Source organism: Phyllostomus hastatus, unplaced genomic scaffold (assembly GCF_019186645.2).
Source record: "Phyllostomus hastatus isolate PE091 unplaced genomic scaffold, TTU_PhHast_1.1 phas_contig_86, whole genome shotgun sequence".
Taxonomy (NCBI): Eukaryota; Metazoa; Chordata; class Mammalia; order Chiroptera; family Phyllostomidae; genus Phyllostomus; species Phyllostomus hastatus.
In genome coordinates this window covers 32,138,734-32,161,168 of record NW_025333977.1, presented here as the reverse complement: position 1 = coordinate 32,161,168, position 22,435 = coordinate 32,138,734, and the positions used below count along the sequence as shown (strand labels likewise).

The following is a 22,435-nucleotide window of genomic DNA, read 5'->3' as shown; positions in this document are numbered from 1 at the left end:
AGTGATATAGTCTATCAAACATTCCAAGACTCAAAAATACCTGAAAAACAAGCCATCAAAGCAAAAATAATGGACTAAAATAGAGATGAGAGACTTCAAGCCCTAAAGAGACTGAATGGCTCTTAAATCTGTAGGACATGACAGCTACTAAATACAATGTATTAATTTAGCTAAAAAAAAAACAAACTATATATCAAAAGAGGGGATTGGTCAGCCCTTGAAGTAATAAGGTAAATGAATGAATGCATAAAAGGAAGTAATAATCAGATGCAAACATTTCCTGTGCCCATTCAACTTTCTGTCCAGGCAGCAGTTTCCAACCTTCTTCATCTCATGGCACATATTAATTACTGAAATTCTGCAGCACACCAGAAAGTATATTTTTTCCTATCTGACCAAAAAAAACGTATAATTTTGATTTATTCACATAGGATAGCTATTGTTGTGTTGGCTGCTGTCATTTTTTGACAATCTAAGGGAGGAGACATCAGTGCCCCTGGCTAAATGGGCATTACACGTTTCAAAGATTCTTGTGGCGCACTGCTTGAAAATTGCTGGCCTAAGAAAAGAGGAGCTTAACCTTAGCTAAGACAAACGTTGGTTCTTTGGTAAGAATATGTTTATGGCGGATCAGACTTCCGCAGGCTATCCTAGGCCCGAGGATTCCTCTTCTAAAGATCTAACTCCCTTTGTATTCCGTGCTTGCCCAACAGCCCTGGAAAACCTTGGCTTCCCATGTGGTGACTTGCCTATAGTGAGAGAACATGCTGAACGGGCTGACTTACTGTATCTAGTCTGTTTGGCAGTTCCATTTTCTATTGCAAATAAATACAGGGTGGGTAAAAATTAGTTTACAGTTGTTCACATGGGAAATAATATAATAATTAATAAATAATAACACAAGAATAAACTGTTTTGCATACTCACAACTGTAAACCTACTTTTGTCCCACCCTGTATAGTATATATAGGCTAGAAGATAAATGACTTCTCTCTCAAAGTAAATTTTAAATCTGTCCTTAGTAATCTGATCTATTCTTAATGTATCAAAAAAAATGTTTGGGCCTAGGGGAATCACTACATCATGGTCAATTCATCAATATAAATGACTCCTTACAGGTTATGCTGGCCATAAACCGTACAACTTCCTAAACTTGGTGAGGACACAGGCTTTCCATTTGAAATTGGAAAAGAAATGGTTGTATTGATCAAAAGAATCAAAATGTTTACTTTTAAAAATCAGCATTTATCTAAGAACTTATTAGGAACTAATCACAGATGGGTTTAAATAGTCACAAAAATGTTCATCTCACTTAATGGTAAAAAAATCAGGAAGAGCTCCAATGTGGGGGAATGGTTATGGTATATTGTAGATTTCATGTCACAGGAATATGTTGACCACATATTGAATGCTAAAAGCAGACTATAAAATGGATTATAACTCTGTAAAATAAATAGTAGTAATAACAAATTCAGAGAGAATAAAAGGGAGGAACAAAGCCAAATGTTACAGTGTTACCTTTTGGAAATAGGAATATGGGTAATATTTTTTGCTCATCTCATTCTCTAAAGTTGCTCCAATTAAATTAATTACTCTCCTCCTCTTTTACGCAAATTAAGAAAGAACAAAGGAAAAAAACCACACTTCACTATTAATAGCCACTGGGTCTTCCGCTCAACCTAACATGTGACTGGACATTTTTGCTGCATGATCCTGCTTCCACGGCATAGGCTACCTGTCCAGAGAATGCTGTCTGGCTTAAACAGAGATTCTCTCTCCACAGTGACTGTACTTGTATATATGAACCTAAAACCTATGAGTGGCTATGTTCAGGCAGAATAATGTGGACATGGCAAGAGGATAGAAAGGTCACAGACTGGTTTCTGATGGTTTTTCAGTAGCCTGTTCCAGGCTTCTCTGAGGTCCTGTTGCATTTTGCCCTTAGGTTCTACAAGACAATGTGCCAGGCCAATGTGTAACCTTTTATGCTTCAACTGGTAAACTAGATTAAATTCCCAATCATAAATTTGATATGTTAGAACTCAGTGGGTTGTGGAAAAGATGTTCAATCACTGACACTTAAAAAGAAATGCAAATTAAAATTATGAGATGGTTTTCACTTTCCAGAGTAGCAAAGATTTATGAAAACCAATAATATAATATGTTGGCAAAGGAGTGGAGAAATAAGACACTTCCACATTTTGGTTAAAGTATAGCTTGGAAGACAATTTTATACAGTATCCACCAAAATTAAAAATGCACATATCCTATGACTAAGCAATTCCACTTTTAGTAATTCAAGTTAAAAATTACCAGTGTATGCAGACACATGCACAGGAGTATTTACTGAACATTCTTTGCAATGGCAAAAATCTAGAAACAAACCTAAATGTCTACCATTAAGAGATGAATCAAATAAATTATGATATCCATAAATGAGGTACTATGCAGTTTTAAAAAATGAATTTGAAAATATCCATAACAAGTAAAAGTAAAATAAACTAGTCTTTTATGTAGTGATGTAGAACAAGCTCCAAGACACTTTCAGGTGATAAAAACAAGGTGCACAACTGTAGTACACTACTACCTGCATAAACAGAAGCAGGGAAGTATGTACTCACATGCACACACAAACACACACATGCCACTTCTTGTGCAAAGAATATTTTTTTAAATCCTCACCTGAGGATATGTTTATTGATTTTGGGGGGTGGGGGGTGAGGAGAGAAAGAGAGAGAGAAATATTAATCTGTTGCCTCCCATACTCAGGGATTCATCCTGCAAACTTTTTGTGTGCCAGATGACACTTCAACCAACTGAGCCAGCCAGCCAGGGGTATATGCAAAGAATATTTCTGAAAAGAGTTAAAAAATCTGGCAATAGGTATCATTTGGGGAGAAATAATATACCTAAGGTCTGGCAAAGGGAGAATTACAATATATACTTTTATGTAAAAACATTTGAGTTCAAAATAACAATGAATTAACATGTATAAAAATAGGAAACCATGAATCCTATAATATAGTAGGGACTAGAACAAAAATTCAGAACAAAAAATTTTAGCCTTGGCTCTATCACTAAGTAACTTTGTGACAGGACCAAGTTGGTTCGCTTAACTGTGCCTCAGTTTTATCACCCATAACATAAGGAATGCAAGTATTTATTAATCCTAAAACATTATTTTTTAAATGCTTAATATTATTTTGTATTAATTTCAGGTGTACAACATAGTAGTTAGATAACCATATACTTTACAAAATGTTCCCCCTAGTATTTTCTAGTACCCATCTGGCACCATGCATAGTTATTACAATATTATTTACTATATTCCTTATGCTGTACTTTACATCCCCGTGGCTATTTTATAATTGCTGATCTGTACTTAATTCCTTTACCTTTTTTACCCAGTCCCCCAGTTTTCTCCCTTCTGGCAACCATGAGTCTGTTCTTTGTATCTTTGTTTTAATTAAGACACTATTTCTTAAAAAAAAAAACCAAAAAAAACAAAAAAAAACAAAAACCTTTACCTTAGTTTTCTCAACTGGTTTCTAATAGGAACTTGAACGTTGTTCTCACTATGGCAGTCATACTCCTATATTCATTATATAGTAACCGACTATTAGTCAAGAGGTATTAGTAGCTTATTAAATCTTAGCTATCTATTTCTCAGTGGAATGTAACAAAGAGCATTGATTTTTTCTTTACAGATATGAACAATTTATGCTTAAAATGAACCACTTGATAGCAAGCATTTCTGTCTCTCAAATCACATTTCCTAAAGTATAGTAAAAATTTAAAGTGTATTTTTATTTTCTTCATAAAACCAGCAATAATTTTTTTGTAATCATTTTTAAAGCATTTTTTGGTGTCAAATGCTAGGTTATGCATTCTTTCATAAACTGTCTCCAATCCTCAAAACAATTTTAAGGAGGTAGGTGGTAGTATGCTCATTTTACAGATGAGAAAACTGATGGATACATAGTGCAGTTAAAGTACCCTGCCCAGAGTCATGGAGCTGACCAGCTGTGTAGAGAGAGCCAGACTCTAATCCAGGCCTGTTGCTGAAGCCAGTACTCTGAACACATCATGATGCTTACACTTGGTATTTGTTCAGAGTAATATTATGTGTTGGTGCAGAGATTTAAAGTTGCATTACACATGTTAATAAATACAACCAATTGCTCCTAAGCTTTGTTCCTTCTGTGATTGGTCTCCGCTGTTTTCTCGCCATTCAGTGCAACTGGCAGTGCAGATTATCAAAACTTTCATGCTCTTGGGTGCATTTTTGGGCTTTCTCTGTCATTTAGGAGACATGGGTATACGAGGAGGAACCCCCCAAAACCCTATAGTTTATTTATAAAATACTGTGTATTTCTTCTTACACATTTATGAATTCAGTCACCTTCAAAGTACTCTCAATTGGATTCAATACACCTGTTGAGACTTCTTTTCCCCCATTGTTTAAAACAGGTTTTGAACTCGTTGATTTTGATGCCTTTTAGTGCTTTTGTTGTTTTTTTTTGTTTTACCTCTTCCACATTTGCAAAAGATTTCCCTTTGAGGTCTTTTTCCATCCAAAGAAAAACTGCTGAACATTCAGTGTGGTGTCGGCAGGTGCGCTTGTAAATAACCCATCATGAAATGGGCAAACACTCTGAAAGTCTTCAAAAAAAAAAAAAATTCACTGAAGCCAAAAGCCCCTCAGAACAAAAAATTTTAGCCTTGGCTCTGCCACTGAGTAACTTTGTGACAGGAGCAAGTTGGTTCGCTTACGGGGATGTAAAGTACAGCCTAGGGCTTTAGGGCTTTTGAAGCCCCTCCCAACGATGTCAGTTAGTACACTGTAACAGGTGGGTTCCTAGAACACTCACCTAGCAGGGGAAGCCTGTATTACAAGGGGCCCGCCATCCAGAACAGAATTCCTAACTGGGGGCTCCCTGTCTTGTATATAGGTAGAATATCCAGCATGGGCTGAGCTCTGGAGGACACTTGACACAAGATAAATACAAAGGACTACTGGCTGACGTGGAGTGTTACCTAACTATGCGGTGGTGGAAACCGACCGTCATTACCCTAATCTTTGCATCGTGAGAGGTAAGACAATCACATCCCATGTCTTCTAATAAGATACATTACCTAGGATGAACTCCAGTAAAAAATATTTAACTGGTTTCCATTAAGTTGAAGCTTATAGAGCCAACTTCCAGTTTCCAGAAACATACTGTATTTTGCCATGTATAATGTGCACTTTTTTGCCCAAGTTTTTGAGGGAAAAATAAGGATGTGCATTATACACGGGTAGTAATAATTCCGTATCTGTTTTAAATTCTTTTGTTTATGCTTATGCGTTAAAAGCATAACTCTAGAAAGCAATAACAATATCCATATGCAAAATTATACCCTGTAATACAATAATTGGTTTTGTTTCTAAATATAAAAAAACTGAATTAAAAAATTAAAACAAAAGATGTTTTCCTGAAAGTTTGGGCCAAAAACGTGGGTGTGCACTATAAATGGTAAAATACAGTAACTAAATAGTGCAGTGACATCACAAGGAAGCAATGAAACTAATATGAAGGTGGAATATTGTTCTGGACAACTTGCCTGTCACAAGTTAGAATCACAAAATGAAACTGTTCTGAAATAAAAGAGACTTCATGGAAATAACCAGATGCAATAGTTGTCCTAGACTGGGTCTGGGTTCATGAGAGAACAGTTTGGGGAAGTATTAATATGAATTGGATATTAGATAATATTAAAGAATTATTAACTTTAGGTGTGATGTTATTTTGCCTATGTTTTCTTTAATAATGCATCAAGTAAAAAATACATATATATAATTTAAAAAAAGAAACACTGTCTGTATGAATGGATGACTGAATGAAGAAAAAGTCTAGGCTGGAGAGAACAGGTCTGATAGTCAATAGCATGCATGGTAATTAGAACCATAAGAACAGATGAGATCGCCTAGGGAAGTGTATAAAGCGAGACAGAGAGATATGAACCAAAGGGACTAGCACCATTTCCAAGACAAGATACAGAACCATCAAACTGAAAAAGAGCAGTTAGAGAAGTAAGATGACCATGAGGAAAATGGTATTCACAGGCTATAGGAGGAGCTTCAAGAGGGATTAAAGCAATCAACAATGTCAAATCCTGAAGAGGGATGGAGCTGGATGAAGGCTGCAAAGAAGGGTCTAACAAATGACAGCAGGGATGGCCTGACTGAGAGGAGCTTCTGCAGGGTGACGGGAGCAGAAGTCAGAGGGGTGAAGTGCAGTTGAAGAAGCGGAGACACCACTCCCTTTCTGGAGTTTCTCAGAGAGATGAGAACCTGTACAAATAATACACATTGTTCAGATAATTCAATTCCTAGCGATTGGTACTAACACGCAGTAACAAATAAGTGGAAGACAGAGTTATAATAATAATAATTAAGGGACAGAAGTTGATTGCAGAGTTATAAAATAAAATATTCTTCTTACATTCCTCATATAATGCCTACATAAAATAAATATCTGCTATTATATTTATAATTATCTATAAATTAAATATAACTATAATTTCATTTTTTTCTACATGGCTCCTAAAGAAAGGTGATATGGCAATCTTATCATAGATGTGTTACACTGTATAAAATGGATAGGTTCCCTTAAAAATTGGAAGTAAACTTTTGTAAATTGAATAGTTAAACGAATCAAAAGTATTTATTATCTAACCTAATTAACCCTTAGGCTGCAATTTGATTTCATTTAGGTCACATTTTTATAAGTGACCTGATAAAAATGACATTTAAATACTATTAATAATAATAATGACAGTATTTTGATTTTACAACATATATTCCTTGGTCCCTATTCTAGTCCAATGAGATATGCAGGATAGGTATTATTAGCCCTATTCGGCCCCCAAACTTTCTTCTGCTACAAGAGGACTCTGTTCGGAAAAATGTGTGATTTTCCTTGGAGGGATACTGCGTAACGAGAAAAGCTGTGGAACGGCCCCAAAGCTTTCTTAATATATTTAAGAACCTTAGTCCATCCACATACTTAAGCTCAGCCCAAGTTTCTTAACAGTCCTTAAAAAAAAGTACATTAAAAAAATTGTACATTTATAGAATAAAACTGTGTTTTTTGTCCTTTGTTAAATGACGAAGAGTAAAATATTTATATATTTTCTATAAAATACGTTTTAAAACTAAAGTCGGCTGATTTTTTCCAGTTTCACTGAGATACAATCGACATAAGTCAGCTGACTTTAAAGAAAAAGATTTACTCTAACCATAATATAAGAAACATTACATTTTTTTTGTAATAATAGTTACCCTATATTGTATCTAATTTATAAAAAGTTCAGATCGTCAAGTACTGGGAGTTTTCTTAAAATGGGTCAGACCTACACTATACTACATAAATAATAATAGCTAATGGCTTTTAAGTACTTTCTCTGCTGAATACCTTAAGAATTACTACATTTAACAGTTTTAATGACAAAATCGTAAAGCAAGTATGATTTATCACCATTTTCATTGTACTTACGAGGGAACAGATTAAATTTTGCTATATCCAAACATGTAGTCATAGATTTTAGACATGCTATCTCACAATATGCTGAATTTTAATCACATTCCAAAACACTAATAATCAAAATCAAAGTTAACAATGTGGTCTGACAAACAAAAGTCAAACAGACTCATGGCTGCCAGAGGGAGGGAACTGGAGGACTGGGTGAAAGAGGTGAAGGGATTAAGAACCACAGAACAGTCGTGAGATGGAGAGTACAGCCCAGGGAATGTAGTCGGTGATATTGTGGTAACTGTGTATGGTGCCAGGTGGGCTCTGGAAACATGGGGGGCGGGAGGAACACTTTGTAAAGTATATAATTATCCAACCACTATGCTGCACACCTGAAACATACAAAATGATATTGACTGTAAACTGTAATTTAAAGGTAAAATTTAAAAAAGTAAATAAAATATCAAAACAAAAAATGTGGTTTGAGAGCTACACTATAGTAAATTCATAGGAAAGGTGGAGATGGTATAGGAAAATAAAAATAAACTGTAGTTTCACAACAATGTGAATATGCATATGTTTTTTCTTTTTTAATTCTTTACCCAAGGATATGTTTATTGATTTTAGAGAGAAAGGAAGGAGGGGAGGGGGAAGGGTTGCCAGAGGGAGGGAGAGTGGAGAGAGAGAGATATCAATTTGTTGCCTCCCATATGCACCTGCCCCCAATCAGGGACCAAACCTGCAACCTTTTGGTGTACTGGATGATGCTCCAAGCAGCTGAGCTACCTGGTGGCTGGGGCACAATGTAGATATATTTAACAATACTGAATTGTACACTTAAATATGAAGGTAAATTTTATGTGTTTTATTACCATAATAAAAAAACCAACCTTAGCTTTATTAGAAAAGTTATTAAAAAGAGCCTTTACTGTTGTATTTCTCACAATAGCCATTCCTTGCTTATTCACAGTAAAGTACATGTGGGAGTGGTTCCAGGACTCCCGTGGATAGCAAAATCCATGGATACTCAAGTCCCTTATATAAAATGTTGTTGTATTTGCATATAATCTACAATTATATACAGTCCACAACAGCATATTCCTACACGTCACTTCATTATTGTGGATTTGCTACAGTGCTTGGAGTGTGGCAAATCTAAGTTTTGCTCTTTGGAGCTTTCTGGGATTTTCTTACCCCCAAATGTTTTTCATCTGAGGTTGAGTTTCTCACTCACAGATATGGAAGGCTGACTGTATAATATTATTCTTTCTATTATTAAGGCCTGGAGATTATTTTGTATTATAGTTTATGAATTAAAAATCTATAGGTGTTTTACAGAAGTAAACAACTGTAAGAAGTCACTAAATAATAATACATACTTTAATTGCATTCTTACTCCTTAACATAAATTTTCCAAATTCTATATAATGATGATATAATTTTATAATCTGAAAAAATTTTTAAGTTGAGACTGATATTAAATATAGTAACTGTGGCAGTGAGAAAAGATCTGAAGCTTGGGTTTTACACCTGATATACATTAATTACTTCACACCTCTGTATTTCATGCTGCCAGTTAGAGTCTACTAAAGTTTTTAGCTCCTTCATATCCAAAGACCCTCTGAAAAGAAAAGTGGAATGTTTTGGGACCCTACAAAGGTTGTGGGAAATTAGCAGAAATATGTTGAGACATGCACAGTTGCAAAGACCTTTTGCAACAACCTGATAGCTCAGAACAATAACAAAGGATGCTATTGTTGAATCCAGTCTTCACTGGGAGAGACATTCTAATGATTTACATAATCTAAAACAAATCTTAAATTATATAAATCAACATGTAGACAATACATATAAATGACTACACTGAAATTACCTTCAGGTATTTAAAAATACTTAAAAAACAAAAACTTGTTAATTATATTGTAGGTAATTTTTAAAGGCCTCTCACCTTCGGGGTCTAGTCCTTGGGGACATCATTTCATTGCCAAGTATGTGGTACCGTCTTGCTTCATGCAACAACTGATAACACTCCGGAGAATTCTGGATCAATTGGTCCACCTCAACTGTTTGAACAAAGTAGTTGGGATGCAACAGAGGGAGTCTCACATGTGTCAAGAGCTCATGTAATAGTGGTCTCCTCAGATCAACTGCATGGTAGACCCAACGCATGACGGCTTCAAAAACCATCTCCTCTTTACTAATAACAAGTTCGTCACTACAAATATAGTCAATAAGTTCATCTTTGTCAAGCTCAAGAAATTCTTCATGTTGGGACACATCCTCAAAAGTCTGTAATGCAAAATTCTTGCATTTTGTGAAGAGTGTTTTGAGTGAATGGGTGTCGGCAAAGCGCTGGATTCCTAAGCAATTACAAGGATCAAGTTGCTCCTCCAAGAACTTGGCACATGCATCACGGAGAACACTGATCTGAAAGAGGCTTGATGTTTCAAAGAGATATTGCACATTTTCTGTAGTGATCTTCACCTTTCCAGTATAAACATACTGCAAAAAACATTCCATAGCTTCAGCTAAAATACCATTGATTTCAACCAGCATTTCTCGGCTTTCCCTGTGGTCATTACAAAACATAGCTCTGAAGTAGCTACTACAGGCTGAGAGAACAGCTCTATGGCAAGGAAATTCTTTTCCTTCCACACAAATGATAACATCTGTGAATAAGCGGCTGTCTCGGAATTCATTAAATATTTGGAGTATATTTTCAGCATGGGATGATCCTGAAGAGAAGTCAAAAAACTCATGGCCTGTCAGAGATTTTGGGTCCATTTCAAAAACTTTACGCTTCGTTGCTGGGGAATCACGCACCCCGAGATCCTCTCTGTTTAGTCTTCGCCCCAATATTAGGACCATTGTTACATCAGTTGACTATATAATCGCTGAGAAATGACTGTTAGGGATCTTACAGATGTGGCTAAAAGTAAAAAAAAAAAAAAGTTAAAACATTTTAATGAGTAAAAAAATTCAGAATTCAAATTATGTAATTTCATTTTGGTATTAACACTATAATAAAATTGCATAATACATTTCATGTAGGGTATAGAGCAATATTTCATTTTAATAAAAATTAATAAATAAAAATTGCTTTTGCACAATCAGAACCTTCTGGGTAATTTGCAATAGTATTCCTTAAGCCCTCTAGCTGAAAGGATACCATGTACTCTGCAAATTACTAATAACCTTCTGTCTCCCCTTTTCTTCCCCTGACTGTAGAGACAAGTCAGAATATTGTAAGAGACAGGATCTGACTACATTCAGAATACTAATATAAGTGTACATTATCTTAATATAGTGATGCTAGAGAGGAATTCAGTTACCGTTTATCTATCAATGGGCCTTATATGTATATTGCTTGATCAGCAAGTCCCTCTCTAGCAATTCCAGGGAAATAATCAGGCTATGCAAAAAGATTTATCTACAGAGATGCTCAATGCTGTTTTAACAAAGAAGAGTTAAAACCACCTACATGCCTTGTAAAAGGGGATTAGTTAAACCAAAGTACATCTTAAGGACAGAACAAAGTCTACGCAGCCATTAAAAATTATTTATACTATTTAATGACACAGGGAAGTATTAAGCAGATAATAAGTGAAAAGCAGATCATAAAATGTATGCTAAGGAAATAGAAAAATTTATGTATCAGTGCATCTAGGGATAGGAAAAAGGAGGCACATTTGCCAAAATAGTAAGTGATTTATTTATTTTGTTTTTCTTTATTTTCTCTTAAATTTTCACTCTGAATAGGCAGTAATTTGTTGTTAAGTGTCCTTCAGAAGTGACTATGAATAGGTAACTAATGGATTGAGGCACTGAGCTATAGCTATCAATTCTCTTAAATTTTGACTTTTGAGAGGTTCTTCCACTTACTTTTCCATATCTTCTTAAGTTGATATAGGATCCAAAATGTATTTGTAATTGGCTTAAGAGCACTCACAGTAACTCTCATTTATTCCCATGCCCTCAGACCCTCATCACAATCACTTCTAGAGGACCCAGCTTCTTCCTGAACTATTTCAACAGTCAGCTATCTGGTCCTAACTATGATAGCATGAAGAGGGCCTAACATTATGGGAAACAGTATGGTAGCTCCTCAAAAAAATTAAAGATAGAACTATTACATGACCCAGCAATTCCACTTTTGGGTATTTATCTGAAGAAATACAAAAGACTAATTTGAAAAGATATATGCACCCCTATGTTCACTGCAGCATTACTTATAACAGAAACTCCCTTTTGGATAAAAGGGACAAGTTTACTTACATACATGTAAAGATACTCTGTTCTATATTCAATAATCTTACTGTATCTGGTTTTTATCATCTGGTAGAACTGGGGGTAGCATACTGAGTTAAGTATTAATGTGAGGCTGATTAAAACTTGAGTTCTCTTTCTCGGGGTAGAGCACATCCATGCCTTTCCCTTCCCCCTTTCCTTTCCCCACAGGTGTACATCTCCTAGACTCTAGAGGCCCCCACTGAGATTTGTAACCAGGGGAGCAATGGGTGGCAGCAGCAGCTTGTCCCAGGCTAAACCCCTGAGCCTGTCCCTAAGGCCCCCTTTCCTCTGACTCTCCAGTGAGCTGACAGCCGCCCCGCCTTGGCTCATTTCTTTCCTACAACATTTTTAGAGTGCCAAGGCGGCCCCACCTAGGCTCTCTCTTGTTGCTTTTTCTGTCCTGAGCCCTGTCTTGTTTCACTGTCCTCAGCTTTAATAAATGTACTCTTAAAAAAAAAAGAGGAGGAAAAAAAAAGAAAAACCCCTTATTTTCATAGCTGGTTCCTTCAGTACTGACCTACAAGAGGTCTTCCACTTCTTTCACCCAATGTAAAACTGAAAATCCTGGATGAGAGCAACTATAAAATCACCTGCTATTATAAAGTATTCAACAGCAACAAGATACTGGTTTACTTCTTTGTTTGTAAGAGAGACTATCTCTGGGATCTGGGCTATTTCCTTCCAAGCAGCTTTGGCTTGGCCTTTAGGACATCCTCACTTTATCTGGACTTTCTGAGAACTCTCCCATTAACCAGTCTCTACAAAGCACAAAATATTTAATATTGGGTTGGCCAAAAATTCATTTGTTTTTTTTCCATAAGATGGCTCTAGTAGCACTTATTTGCCTTTAACTTCATTCAAAACAATTCTGTTAAGATTGCATTGTGACAGCTGTCATATCAGTGTGTGTTAAAAAAAATCAAAATTGGTGAATTTTTGTGTAGCCATCTTAATATTGAAGATGGAAGAAAATAAGCAACATTTTCAGCACATTATGCTTTATTATTTCAAGAAAGAAAAAATGAACTGGAATGCAAAGAAAGAGTTGTGCAGTGTATGGAGAAGGTGCTGTGACTGATCAAACATGGCAAAAGTGGTTTGTGACGTTTCCTGCTGGGTGACGCCCCACAGTTGGGTAGACCAACAATCAAATTGAGACATTAACTGAGAACAATCAACATTATACCTCGCGGGAGACAGCCAACATATGCAAAAGATCCCAATCAATAAAGTTACTGGAGCCCTGGCTGGCGTAGCTTAGTGGATTGAGCACAGGCTGCGAACCAAAGTATTGTAGGTTTGATTCCCAGCCAGGGCACATGCCAGGGTTGCAGGCCACGGCCCCCAGCAACAGCACATTCATGTTTCTCTCTCTCTTTCTCTTTCTCCCTCCCTTCCCTCTCTAAAAATAAATAAATAAATCTTTAAAAAAAATAAAGTTACTGGTAAAAATGAAAAAATGTACCTTTTATTTCACACAAAAAACTATACAAACTTTTGGGCCACCCCCATATATTCTACCTATTGATGACAGAGTAGGTAAATTATTTGTACAGGAGGGCCTTAAACTTATGAGATACATTTCAAAGTTTATCTTTTGGGCCTCCCGATGTAATCGACTAGCCTTTATTTTCCCATTTTATAAAGTCAAGTATTTTAATTACTTAATGGAAAAGTAAGCAACTAGTAGGCATCTCTGGACAAAACAAGAGGAAAATGTTTGTTCCAAGGAAATCTAATTACTGGAAGTTCTCTCTAGGTAAGTTAGTGGATGCAAGGGTGATCAGACTGTCATGTCAGTGACTGACTGCCAAACCACAAGATTTGTCTAGAAAAGCTAGTAACTCTCTTTTCCTCCCTCACTTCTTCTTCTTCTTCCTTTTTTCTTTTTATTTTTTTCCTTCCTCACTTCTTCAGGAGCTTTATTCCTGGAGCTACACTATCATTGGAAAGGAACTTTTCTTAACAGAATTCATAAGTGTTGTAGACCTAGTTTCTGATTATTAAGTGGGATTTAAAGTTACATGTTTTTTATTTATGTCCCAGAAAAGTGAATGGAGACAACTTATTTTAGTGTCTGCTAGACTGGAGAAAAATGTTGAAGGGGGACTGAGACACCCAGGAAGGAGTAGAAAGGAGCGGGTAAATACTTTATTTGGTAATGGAAATGATGGTGATATTGCCTTCCATTATGATCTTGAGGACAAAATTGTTCCCAGTGACTCTGAATGACCTACGTGACCCCTGGTTAAGGAAAGTAAAATGGTTTAAATTCTCAAATAACAATGTTTAGATAGTTCATAAATATAAATATACCTTTTTTGCATTTGCTTGATCAAAGCCTCAGTCAAAATATGTGTTGTTTTAGTTTCCACACCTAAAATAAATGGAGAACAGCAACATATAAATCAAATCACTGTACAATATACTTCATGTACAGTTGGCATTATTTATTGTACTAATATGTTGAAACATGTTTCTAGTAGATTTAAGTTTCCAACTGGAAGTAGTTTACTTTTACATAGAAAACCATTACTGAATAACAATTCTTAAAGCAAGTAATTTTATGATATTTTTACATGCAAATTAGTTTCATTATTTATCAACTTTACAATTATATCCTGCAGTCAGGTTTCTTGAGTGAAGCATGAGTAAATACATCAACAGCATGCTAAATGATAGCACTGAGATGAGAAAAACATGTATATCCTGTGATAATTCTGTACTGGATATTTGAAGAATGTCTGGTAATTGATATAACACCTGAGTTTGAAGACATTATATAATTCTGAGTTGGTCTACTAATATTACCAAAAGCAAACAGTTTAGTCACTATGTATCATACAACCATGGAATCAACTTCAAAAACATCAAGTATTCTGAGTAATTCAGGGAAAAAAATAATTTTTAATCCAAAATTACCATATAGAATCTCCAAGCTTATCAAATAATTTTTAATCTTTTAATATATAAATGTATTTTCTGCTTTGTTGAAACTTATAAAGATGTAATACCTATAGAAACCAACTAATTCAGCATAACTTCTTTTCTTTTTGATAGGAGCGGGGAAGAGGAATGCTTAAGAGAAAATTCTAGCACCTTAAATTGCACACAGAATAGCAAGAGTACTCAAACACAAATGGTTCTCATTTCTGGTCTACATATCTATAAAATAAAACTTATAAATTCTGATGTCCAAGTTATGGACTACTGATTTTTTTCTACAGATATTTACAAACATACATCTCTAGACCCTGATTACATGATCATTGTGAGGTGAATATTATCTTGCATGTTTCTTTACTTGCAGAACTTAGTCTACCTTTTGTGTTCCTTTAACATTTCAACTTGGTTGAATTAGGGGACTGTTAATGCTAGCTTAGTGCTTCTTCCCAGTGGACAATAAGTTTCTGAGCCAACACAGGGATTCAGGTCAATTCAAGAAATATTTATAGAGAGCCTACTCTCTGTCTGGCACTGGGATCACAAATACTGGATTCAGATCCAACTTTAGACGTGGGATTGGCTAAAGTAAGAACCAAACAAGACCTCTAAGACTGATATGAAAACTGACTCAAATTCTCAGTGTTTTTCTAGAAGAAAACACAGGTGCAAATTGAAATAGATTCTCTCACAATTGATCTGGTCTAGAGTTATATTTAAGGCAGTGATTTTCAACTGGTGTGCCACAAGAATTTTTAAAATATGCAGTACCCAACTACCTAGTCAGGGGTACTGATCTTTTCCATTAGATTGTCAAATTAAAAATATGACAACAGCCAACATAACAATAGCCATCTGATGTGAATGAATCAACATACTTTTTTTTTGGTCAGATAAGCAAAAAATATCTTTTTTGGTGTGCTACAGAATTTTAGTAATTAGTTTATATGTGCCTTAAGGAGTAGAAGGGCAAGGCAAATCGCCTGGGCATTTTGTGTGGGGTTTTCACTAATACTTACCAAGCTTACAGGTAGTGAGGGAAGAAACAGAGGAGGTCTGCAAAGTCCAAAGATGATACACACTATCAGAAGTAGTCTGGAGTGTAGCTGTACTGCAACCAAGCCTATTTTTCCTTTAGAATGCAGAAATCTAACAAAGAAAGAAGTTAAAATCAGCCTTAAAAAAGATAGTATAGATTAATGAAGGGGCTTATAAAGACTAGTAAATACCACAAAGCAATGGAAACCAACAACACTTTGACGTGATCCCTACAACATCCAGAAGTGAACTGCCACGTGCGATGTTCTACACAACTTCATTTTCTCACATTTAACTTTGAGTGAGTAACAACAGAGCAGAAACAATAAACCTCTTTTTATCATCAAAGATATCTTTTGAAGGAGGAAAAAAACAACTGCAACATAATATGAAATCTGTATTTTAAAATAACTAGAAAATTATATTTAACATGGTACTATGTAAAACCAGCAATTTTTATAAATTTCAGATATTTTATCCTATTTTCTCAAAGGCAATTTTATTTATACCATTATATTTAATGATCACTTTTTAAAAAGATTTTATTTATTCTTAGAGAGGGAAGGGAGGGAGAAAGAGAGGGAGAGACAGAAGCATCAATGTTTGGTTGCTGGGGGTCATGCAACCCAGGCATGTACCCTTACTGGGAATTGAACCTGCGACACTTTGGTTTGCAGCCCACGCTCAATCCACTGAGCTACGCCAGCCAGGGCTTAATGATCACTTTTTAAAAATTATAAATTTATACTTCTCAATGTAAAGCTTTAATCTTAGAGCAGTGGTTCCTGAACCATTTTACAAATGTAATATTTAAATTCCAGTCTGCAAGCTGCTATTTTCAACATTTCTAATTTCTTTTATTTATTTATTTATATTTTTTGTCTTTATTTTTTTAACTTTTTAAAATGTTGTTCAAGTACAGTTTTCTGCCTTTTCCCCTCACCCTCTAATTTAACAGAACCACCACCAACATACTTATCCACTTAAGACATCACAAACCAACTAAAACCTAACATTTCTTTGTCTAGAACTGTAGCAACTAGTGAATACCTTTTGTTTACTAGAAACTCAAATGGTCAATACATTATGACTTTGATTAATGAGAGGAAGAGAAATAAGAGGTATCTGATGATGAAAAATCTAAGAGTGCTTAAACTGAACCACATAGTTCTAGAAATAAAAAAGAATACTATCTTTTCCCAAATCATAGAGCCAAAAACACTGAATTTCTCCACTCATTGTTTCTCCTCCTGGCCTTAAAACTTTTGATTACTAATATTACCCAATGTAAGAAAAATAAATCATCAGTCATCAGACATTATACCTGGGGTATAATCTGTCCTATTGAGCCTAAACATACTTCTCACTAGATTTGACATGTAAGCTTAACTTCATTGGTTTCACCCCGCTAACATCCTTCTTTTAGGTATTTAATGCATTTTGTGTTTTAAAATCAAAAGACCTATAGATACATATTATAGTTATGCTTTCTGTTAGCAAAATTGTTTTTGGTTCTCTTACCACAACTAGTTAAATTTGCAAGGACACAATTGGTACTCTGCCACTTGAACAAGTTTGAGATCCAGTATTTTAGATGACTTCTCTATGTGTAAATGTGTCTGTAAGTCAAATGGTTTTTATTTATCTTAGTGGTGGCACAAATATGGACACAAATAAATTTTAAAAACCTCTGAATAAAGCCTAGTTTAAACACCACTTTAGTAGACTTTTAAGATGTGCCAAAATCTGAAACGCTATAGCCCTTATGTGAATTTAGGCAGAGTGACAAACTCTTCAACTAAAAAAGTTAGTTTAGCTATTGTTTTTAAATGAATAAGGTCTTTAAAAGTATATACAAAAATAACTGCAGTTGCTTATTTAATAAATGGTACTTATTTTTCAAAGGATTGACCTTTTGATTTTAATGAAAGGTCAGAAAACAAGGAAGTTAAAACAAAGTTTTTTGAAAAAGTATTAAGGTTCTAGCAACTTGGACAAAAGCCAAGCAAGTTTAAATTAAAGCTGACAGTCTTTTTTTATTTTTAGCCTCACCTGAGAATATGCTTATTGATTTCAGACAGAGGGAAAGGGAGGAAAAGAGAGGGAGAGAAACGCCAACGTGAGAGAGAAACACTGACGGACTACCTCTCTTTCCTCGCACACTCATCCCTAACACGGACCAACCTGAACCGCAACCCAGGCACGTGCCCCAACCAGTACCTCCTCCAAACCGCAACCTTTCATTTTGTCAGACGGGATGTCCAACCAACTGAGCCACACCAGCCAGGCCTCTAACTCATTTTTAAAATGTCTATTTATTTATATTAAATTTATCGGGGTGACACTGGTTAACAGGTTTCAAGTGTGTACTTCTACAATACATTATCTGCACGCTGCATTGTGTGCCCACCGCCCAAAGTCAAATCACCTTCGGATACCATATAAATGGCCCCCTTTACCCTTCACTCCTCTCCACCCCGCTTCCCTCTGGTAACCACCATACTGTGTCTATGAGTTTCAGTTTTATATTCCATATGAGTAAATCATACAGTTCTTGAACTCTAACTCAGAACACTATTTCTTCTTCCTGTGTAGAGACTCAGTCACAGGCTTTATCTGGGTAAGCAGCCTTTTGAATGATGGTTTTATTTTTTTTAAGGGTTTGCATTTTGTACATATTTAGATAGGTTAAAAACCCTGAATCACATGTGAGGAGGAAGCTTGGGATCACAGAAGCTGTTCTTTCTGGTGTAGCCACCTCCACTTCAATTTAAAAAGTACATTAGCCCTGGCTGGCGTGGCTCAGTGGATTGAGCATGGGCTGTGAATCAAAGCATCACAGGTTCAATTCCCAGTCAGGGCACATGCCTGGATTACAAGCCACAGCCCCCAGCAACCACATATTGATGTTTCTCTCTCTCTTTCTCTCCCTCCCTTCCATCTCTAAAAATAAATTTAAAAAATCTTTAAAAAAAGTACAATAAAATGCATAACCATTGAGAACTGTTCATATTCAGTTCCTGCTTGAACCAAGCCGCTCAGCCAACCTCCTACAGAGATGCATTGCTTTGGGTCAATTCTTACAGATTTACAGGAAAAGAAAACCTGATAATACCCAAGCACTCTAGTTCCACAATCTCCTCACGAAGTCAGGAAAATCGCATCTTCAGTACACTATGGCTAAAATGATTGCTTGTGTATATTTTATAACAGTCACATTAACTTACAATTTTAAAATAAGACATTTGCAATTCGCTATCATAGAGATTAGCACACACAAAAGTGAGTTATAATCCTCCAAAGAAAACAATTCATCCTAACCGAGGTACTGAAGAATCTTTTAAGGAGTATATCCCTTAAAGGATATCTGATTTTTCCCTACACCTTGGTCGACAGCAGGCAGATTTTAAATCTATTTTCCGTACCTAATAAAAATCAACCTCAGCTAGTGGACTTAAACAGTCTGTAGCTGCAAAACTTCAGGCGTGATTTTTAAAATGCTGCTCAAGGATGCGAGAGTAATCATTAAAACCCACTAAACTAGCTATGCATAGACACTGCCTCAGGGGTGACTGATGCGCCCTACAACGTGGCGTTATGGTCCTTCCTCAGCTATTTAAACCTTGTTTATAGAACCGTCAAGAACAGATTCGCAAGAGGACTTCCCACCATTCTGGCAGGTCAAGAGACACCACTCAAACGGGGTTCATTTTGCGGTCCTCGAGGGAGCGCCGCCGCTGCTGTTCTCTGCGGGCACAGAACTGGCCCAAGCTGCTGGCAGAAGCCGCGAGGCTCGCTCGGGGCGTCGGGGGCGACGGGGCGCTGGGGCCTCGCACCACGGTACTTCCGCGCAGGAGCGCCGCCGCCGCCGCCGCCGCCGCCGCCGCGGCTCCGCTGGGGCCGCAGCTGCAGGAGAGTCCAGGGCGCGCGCCCTCGCGCGTCCTCCAGATCACCTTCAAGGGGGCGGGGGAGTACTGCCGGACCGGACCACCTAACGACCAGACGGCCGCCAATAGAAGCACGGAACTCGCTACGCCGTTCCCGCCCCGCGAGAGACCCCAGGCGCCCAATCCCGACCGCGTTAACAGTCTGTGCACGGATCTTGCAGGACTTGGGGGCGGGGAAATGAGGAACTAAATTAAGAAGCCGAGTCCTGGAGTGGTAGGAAGGTGGGGAGGGTAGGCGGAGACTCCGCCGGCAGAACGCCCGCCACCCCGCCCGCCACAGTTCCCTGGGGACCGTCCGCCAGGGCCGGGTTCTCGGCGCGAGCCCCGCCGCGATCCGTGGTAAACAAAGGCTCGCGGGGAGTGGGGGCGGAGGGTAACGGTCAGGTGACAGTGCCGAGCACATTTCGCAACTGCTTTAATGGGGCTTCTCCGGCCCGTAGCCTGGGGACTCACCGGGACCCCGTTAGCCATCCCCGACAGACAACGGTCGCCCCCACCAAACCAGAAGGCTTGATCTGAGGCCTTCACATTCTCAGTGCTTCCTTCGGTTAAAAAAGAGCAGCGTCCGGTTCGGAGCCCATCGGCAACACTCGGGACCGGTCTCCCCAGCCCCGTCCGCCAAGTGTTCCCGCCCGCAAGGGTCCGGGGTGACCCGCACCTGCTACCCCCAGCCTGGGCGGCCTTGCCCCTCCCAACCCGCCCCCCGCGGGGCGCGTCGGCAGCGGCGCGGTTCCGGGGCGGCAGTGCCAGGAGGCGGGGGGTGCCCTGCCTTCAGGACTGTCGTTAATGAGCTGAAGACCCCTAGGAAAGCCCTGTAGATCCCTCGCCCCCGACAGGGGCCCTGCAGCCCCAACCGCAGTCTCTCCTCAGAACCCCCATGTCTGGCTCCGAGAGGCCGGCCGCCGCTGGCTTCCCTCTTGCAGACAGACAACCCTGTAGTTGTGACCTCGGTCGCCCCTCCGCCCCGGTTCTGGCCTGTGCCTCGCCTTTCGGCCGGTCCCGGGGCTGTCATCCCTGGGTACCTCTCGGCGAAGGCTGGAAGTGGCCAGCAGCAGTGGCCAGCAGTGGCTGCCCCGCGGTCCGTTAGCGGCTGGCGGCGCAGCTCTCCTTTCAACCCCGGAGACTCCTCGAGCCACCAGTCTCTGCCGCTGCTCACAACAAAGGAAACATGTGACCGTCGGGGCCAAAACACGGAGCGTCACCGATCCTTGGCCAATCCGAGTGGGCTCCCCTCTCTCGGGGAACCCTGGGAGGTGTAGTTCCTACTCTGGGGAGAGATCGCAGAGGGCACTCGGGTTTTCCACTATAAAGCGAGGTCCGGTGTAAGAGTGACAAGACCCAGTCTAGGGGCTGCTGATTCGGAAATACTTTATTTTAGTTAGAGACAGATTAAGGAATTGCATCCGTTTTAGGAGCCTAGTGAGAAGACCGAGTGGTTTGTTTATTGGCACGTCCAAGGCAAAAAGCACATTTCCATGAAATCACAGAACCTTGGAGTTTGGGACGAGGTTTAGAGATCTTTTAAATTTGACTCCTCAACTCCCAAGTGTGAAATCTGAGGGGCTGAGGGGTGAAAGGAACTAAAACCCTCATTGCTAGACAGCGTAGGGGAACTGTCTTTCTATGTAAATATGTTACTGTCACCTGTGTTAGATCCTGGGTTACCTTCTTATTATAGATGTACATGCCAAGTCAAAATTGTTGCAGATCCCTACTCTCCAAGGCAGATAGATTCACCAAAGAACATGTTTTTGTCTCTTTGTTTCCGCAGATTTTTTTTCAAGGATTAGTATACATCCTGACTTTCAAACATTTAACTAGTTTTTGGTTTCTGGTATCACATTTACAACCTCTCTCTTCTATTCTTTATGAATACATGCCTTTATTAAATAAGGTTGTGTTGCAATGACCAGAGGTGTATGTATTCTAGAAGGCCAGTATCCGGTCCTCACATGCTTTTAGGTTTCTTTTCCATTTTTTTATTAAAAATGAAAATTCCTGCAATTTATTGAGTTCCTACTAAGCTCCAGGCTCAGTGCTAGGCACTTTGTATATGTTCTTTAATGCTCATAATAATTCAGCAAGGTAGGTGGTATTATCCCTACCTTTGCAGGCAAAGAAACAGGGAGGATAGACAGCCCCAGGTCACTCAGTTATTAAATGGTGAAGCTGAAGTTCACGCAAACATTAAAAAATTACATTTATATTAATATAGGCACACAATTATCTTTCTAAATAGATTATTTACAAAATTAAATATTACAGGGTCAGTAGTGCAAGGGCAGTGGCATCTTCCACTCTTCGCCTTTCTGATTCTCAGAAAGCAACCACTTTCAACTACTTTAACTATTCTGGTACTTAATGTCTACTTCCATATAGCAAATGGCTATTTTCCTTCCATTTTTTTAAAAAAATTTATTTTCCGAGAGAGAGAAAAACATCATAGATGTGCAATCGGTTGCCTCTTGCCTTTCCCCAACTGGGGACCTGCTCAGCAACCCAGGCATGTGCCCTGATTGGTAATCAAACCAGCAACCTCTTGGTTTGAAGGCTGGCACTCAATCCATTGAAAACACCAGCCTGGGCATGGCTATTTCCTATTAGGGTAGTTGTCTTCCCTTACCCCCATCTTTCCAATATTATAATTTCTGGTTAAATAATTATTTTATGTTTATGTTATTAAGACTATTATTCATCTGACAT

General features: G+C 38.1%; 1 protein-coding gene across 1 annotated transcript in view; it reads right to left on the bottom strand.

The window, feature by feature from the left end:
* The window catches only part of KLHL24 (kelch like family member 24), a 40,134-nt gene extending 19,245 nt beyond the window's left edge, over window positions 1-20,889 (bottom strand). Inside the window, exons 1-4 of the mRNA XM_045851031.1 lie at window positions 20,755-20,889; window positions 15,767-15,896; window positions 14,122-14,181; window positions 9,463-10,445 (exon numbers count right to left, since the gene is read on the bottom strand). Of these exons, the coding sequence (XP_045706987.1) occupies window positions 9,463-10,382 (920 nt within the window). The 5' untranslated portion in view covers window positions 10,383-10,445; window positions 14,122-14,181; window positions 15,767-15,896; window positions 20,755-20,889. The remainder of the gene's footprint in view (window positions 1-9,462; window positions 10,446-14,121; window positions 14,182-15,766; window positions 15,897-20,754) is intronic.
* Between the last annotated feature and the right edge of the window lie 1,546 nt (window positions 20,890-22,435).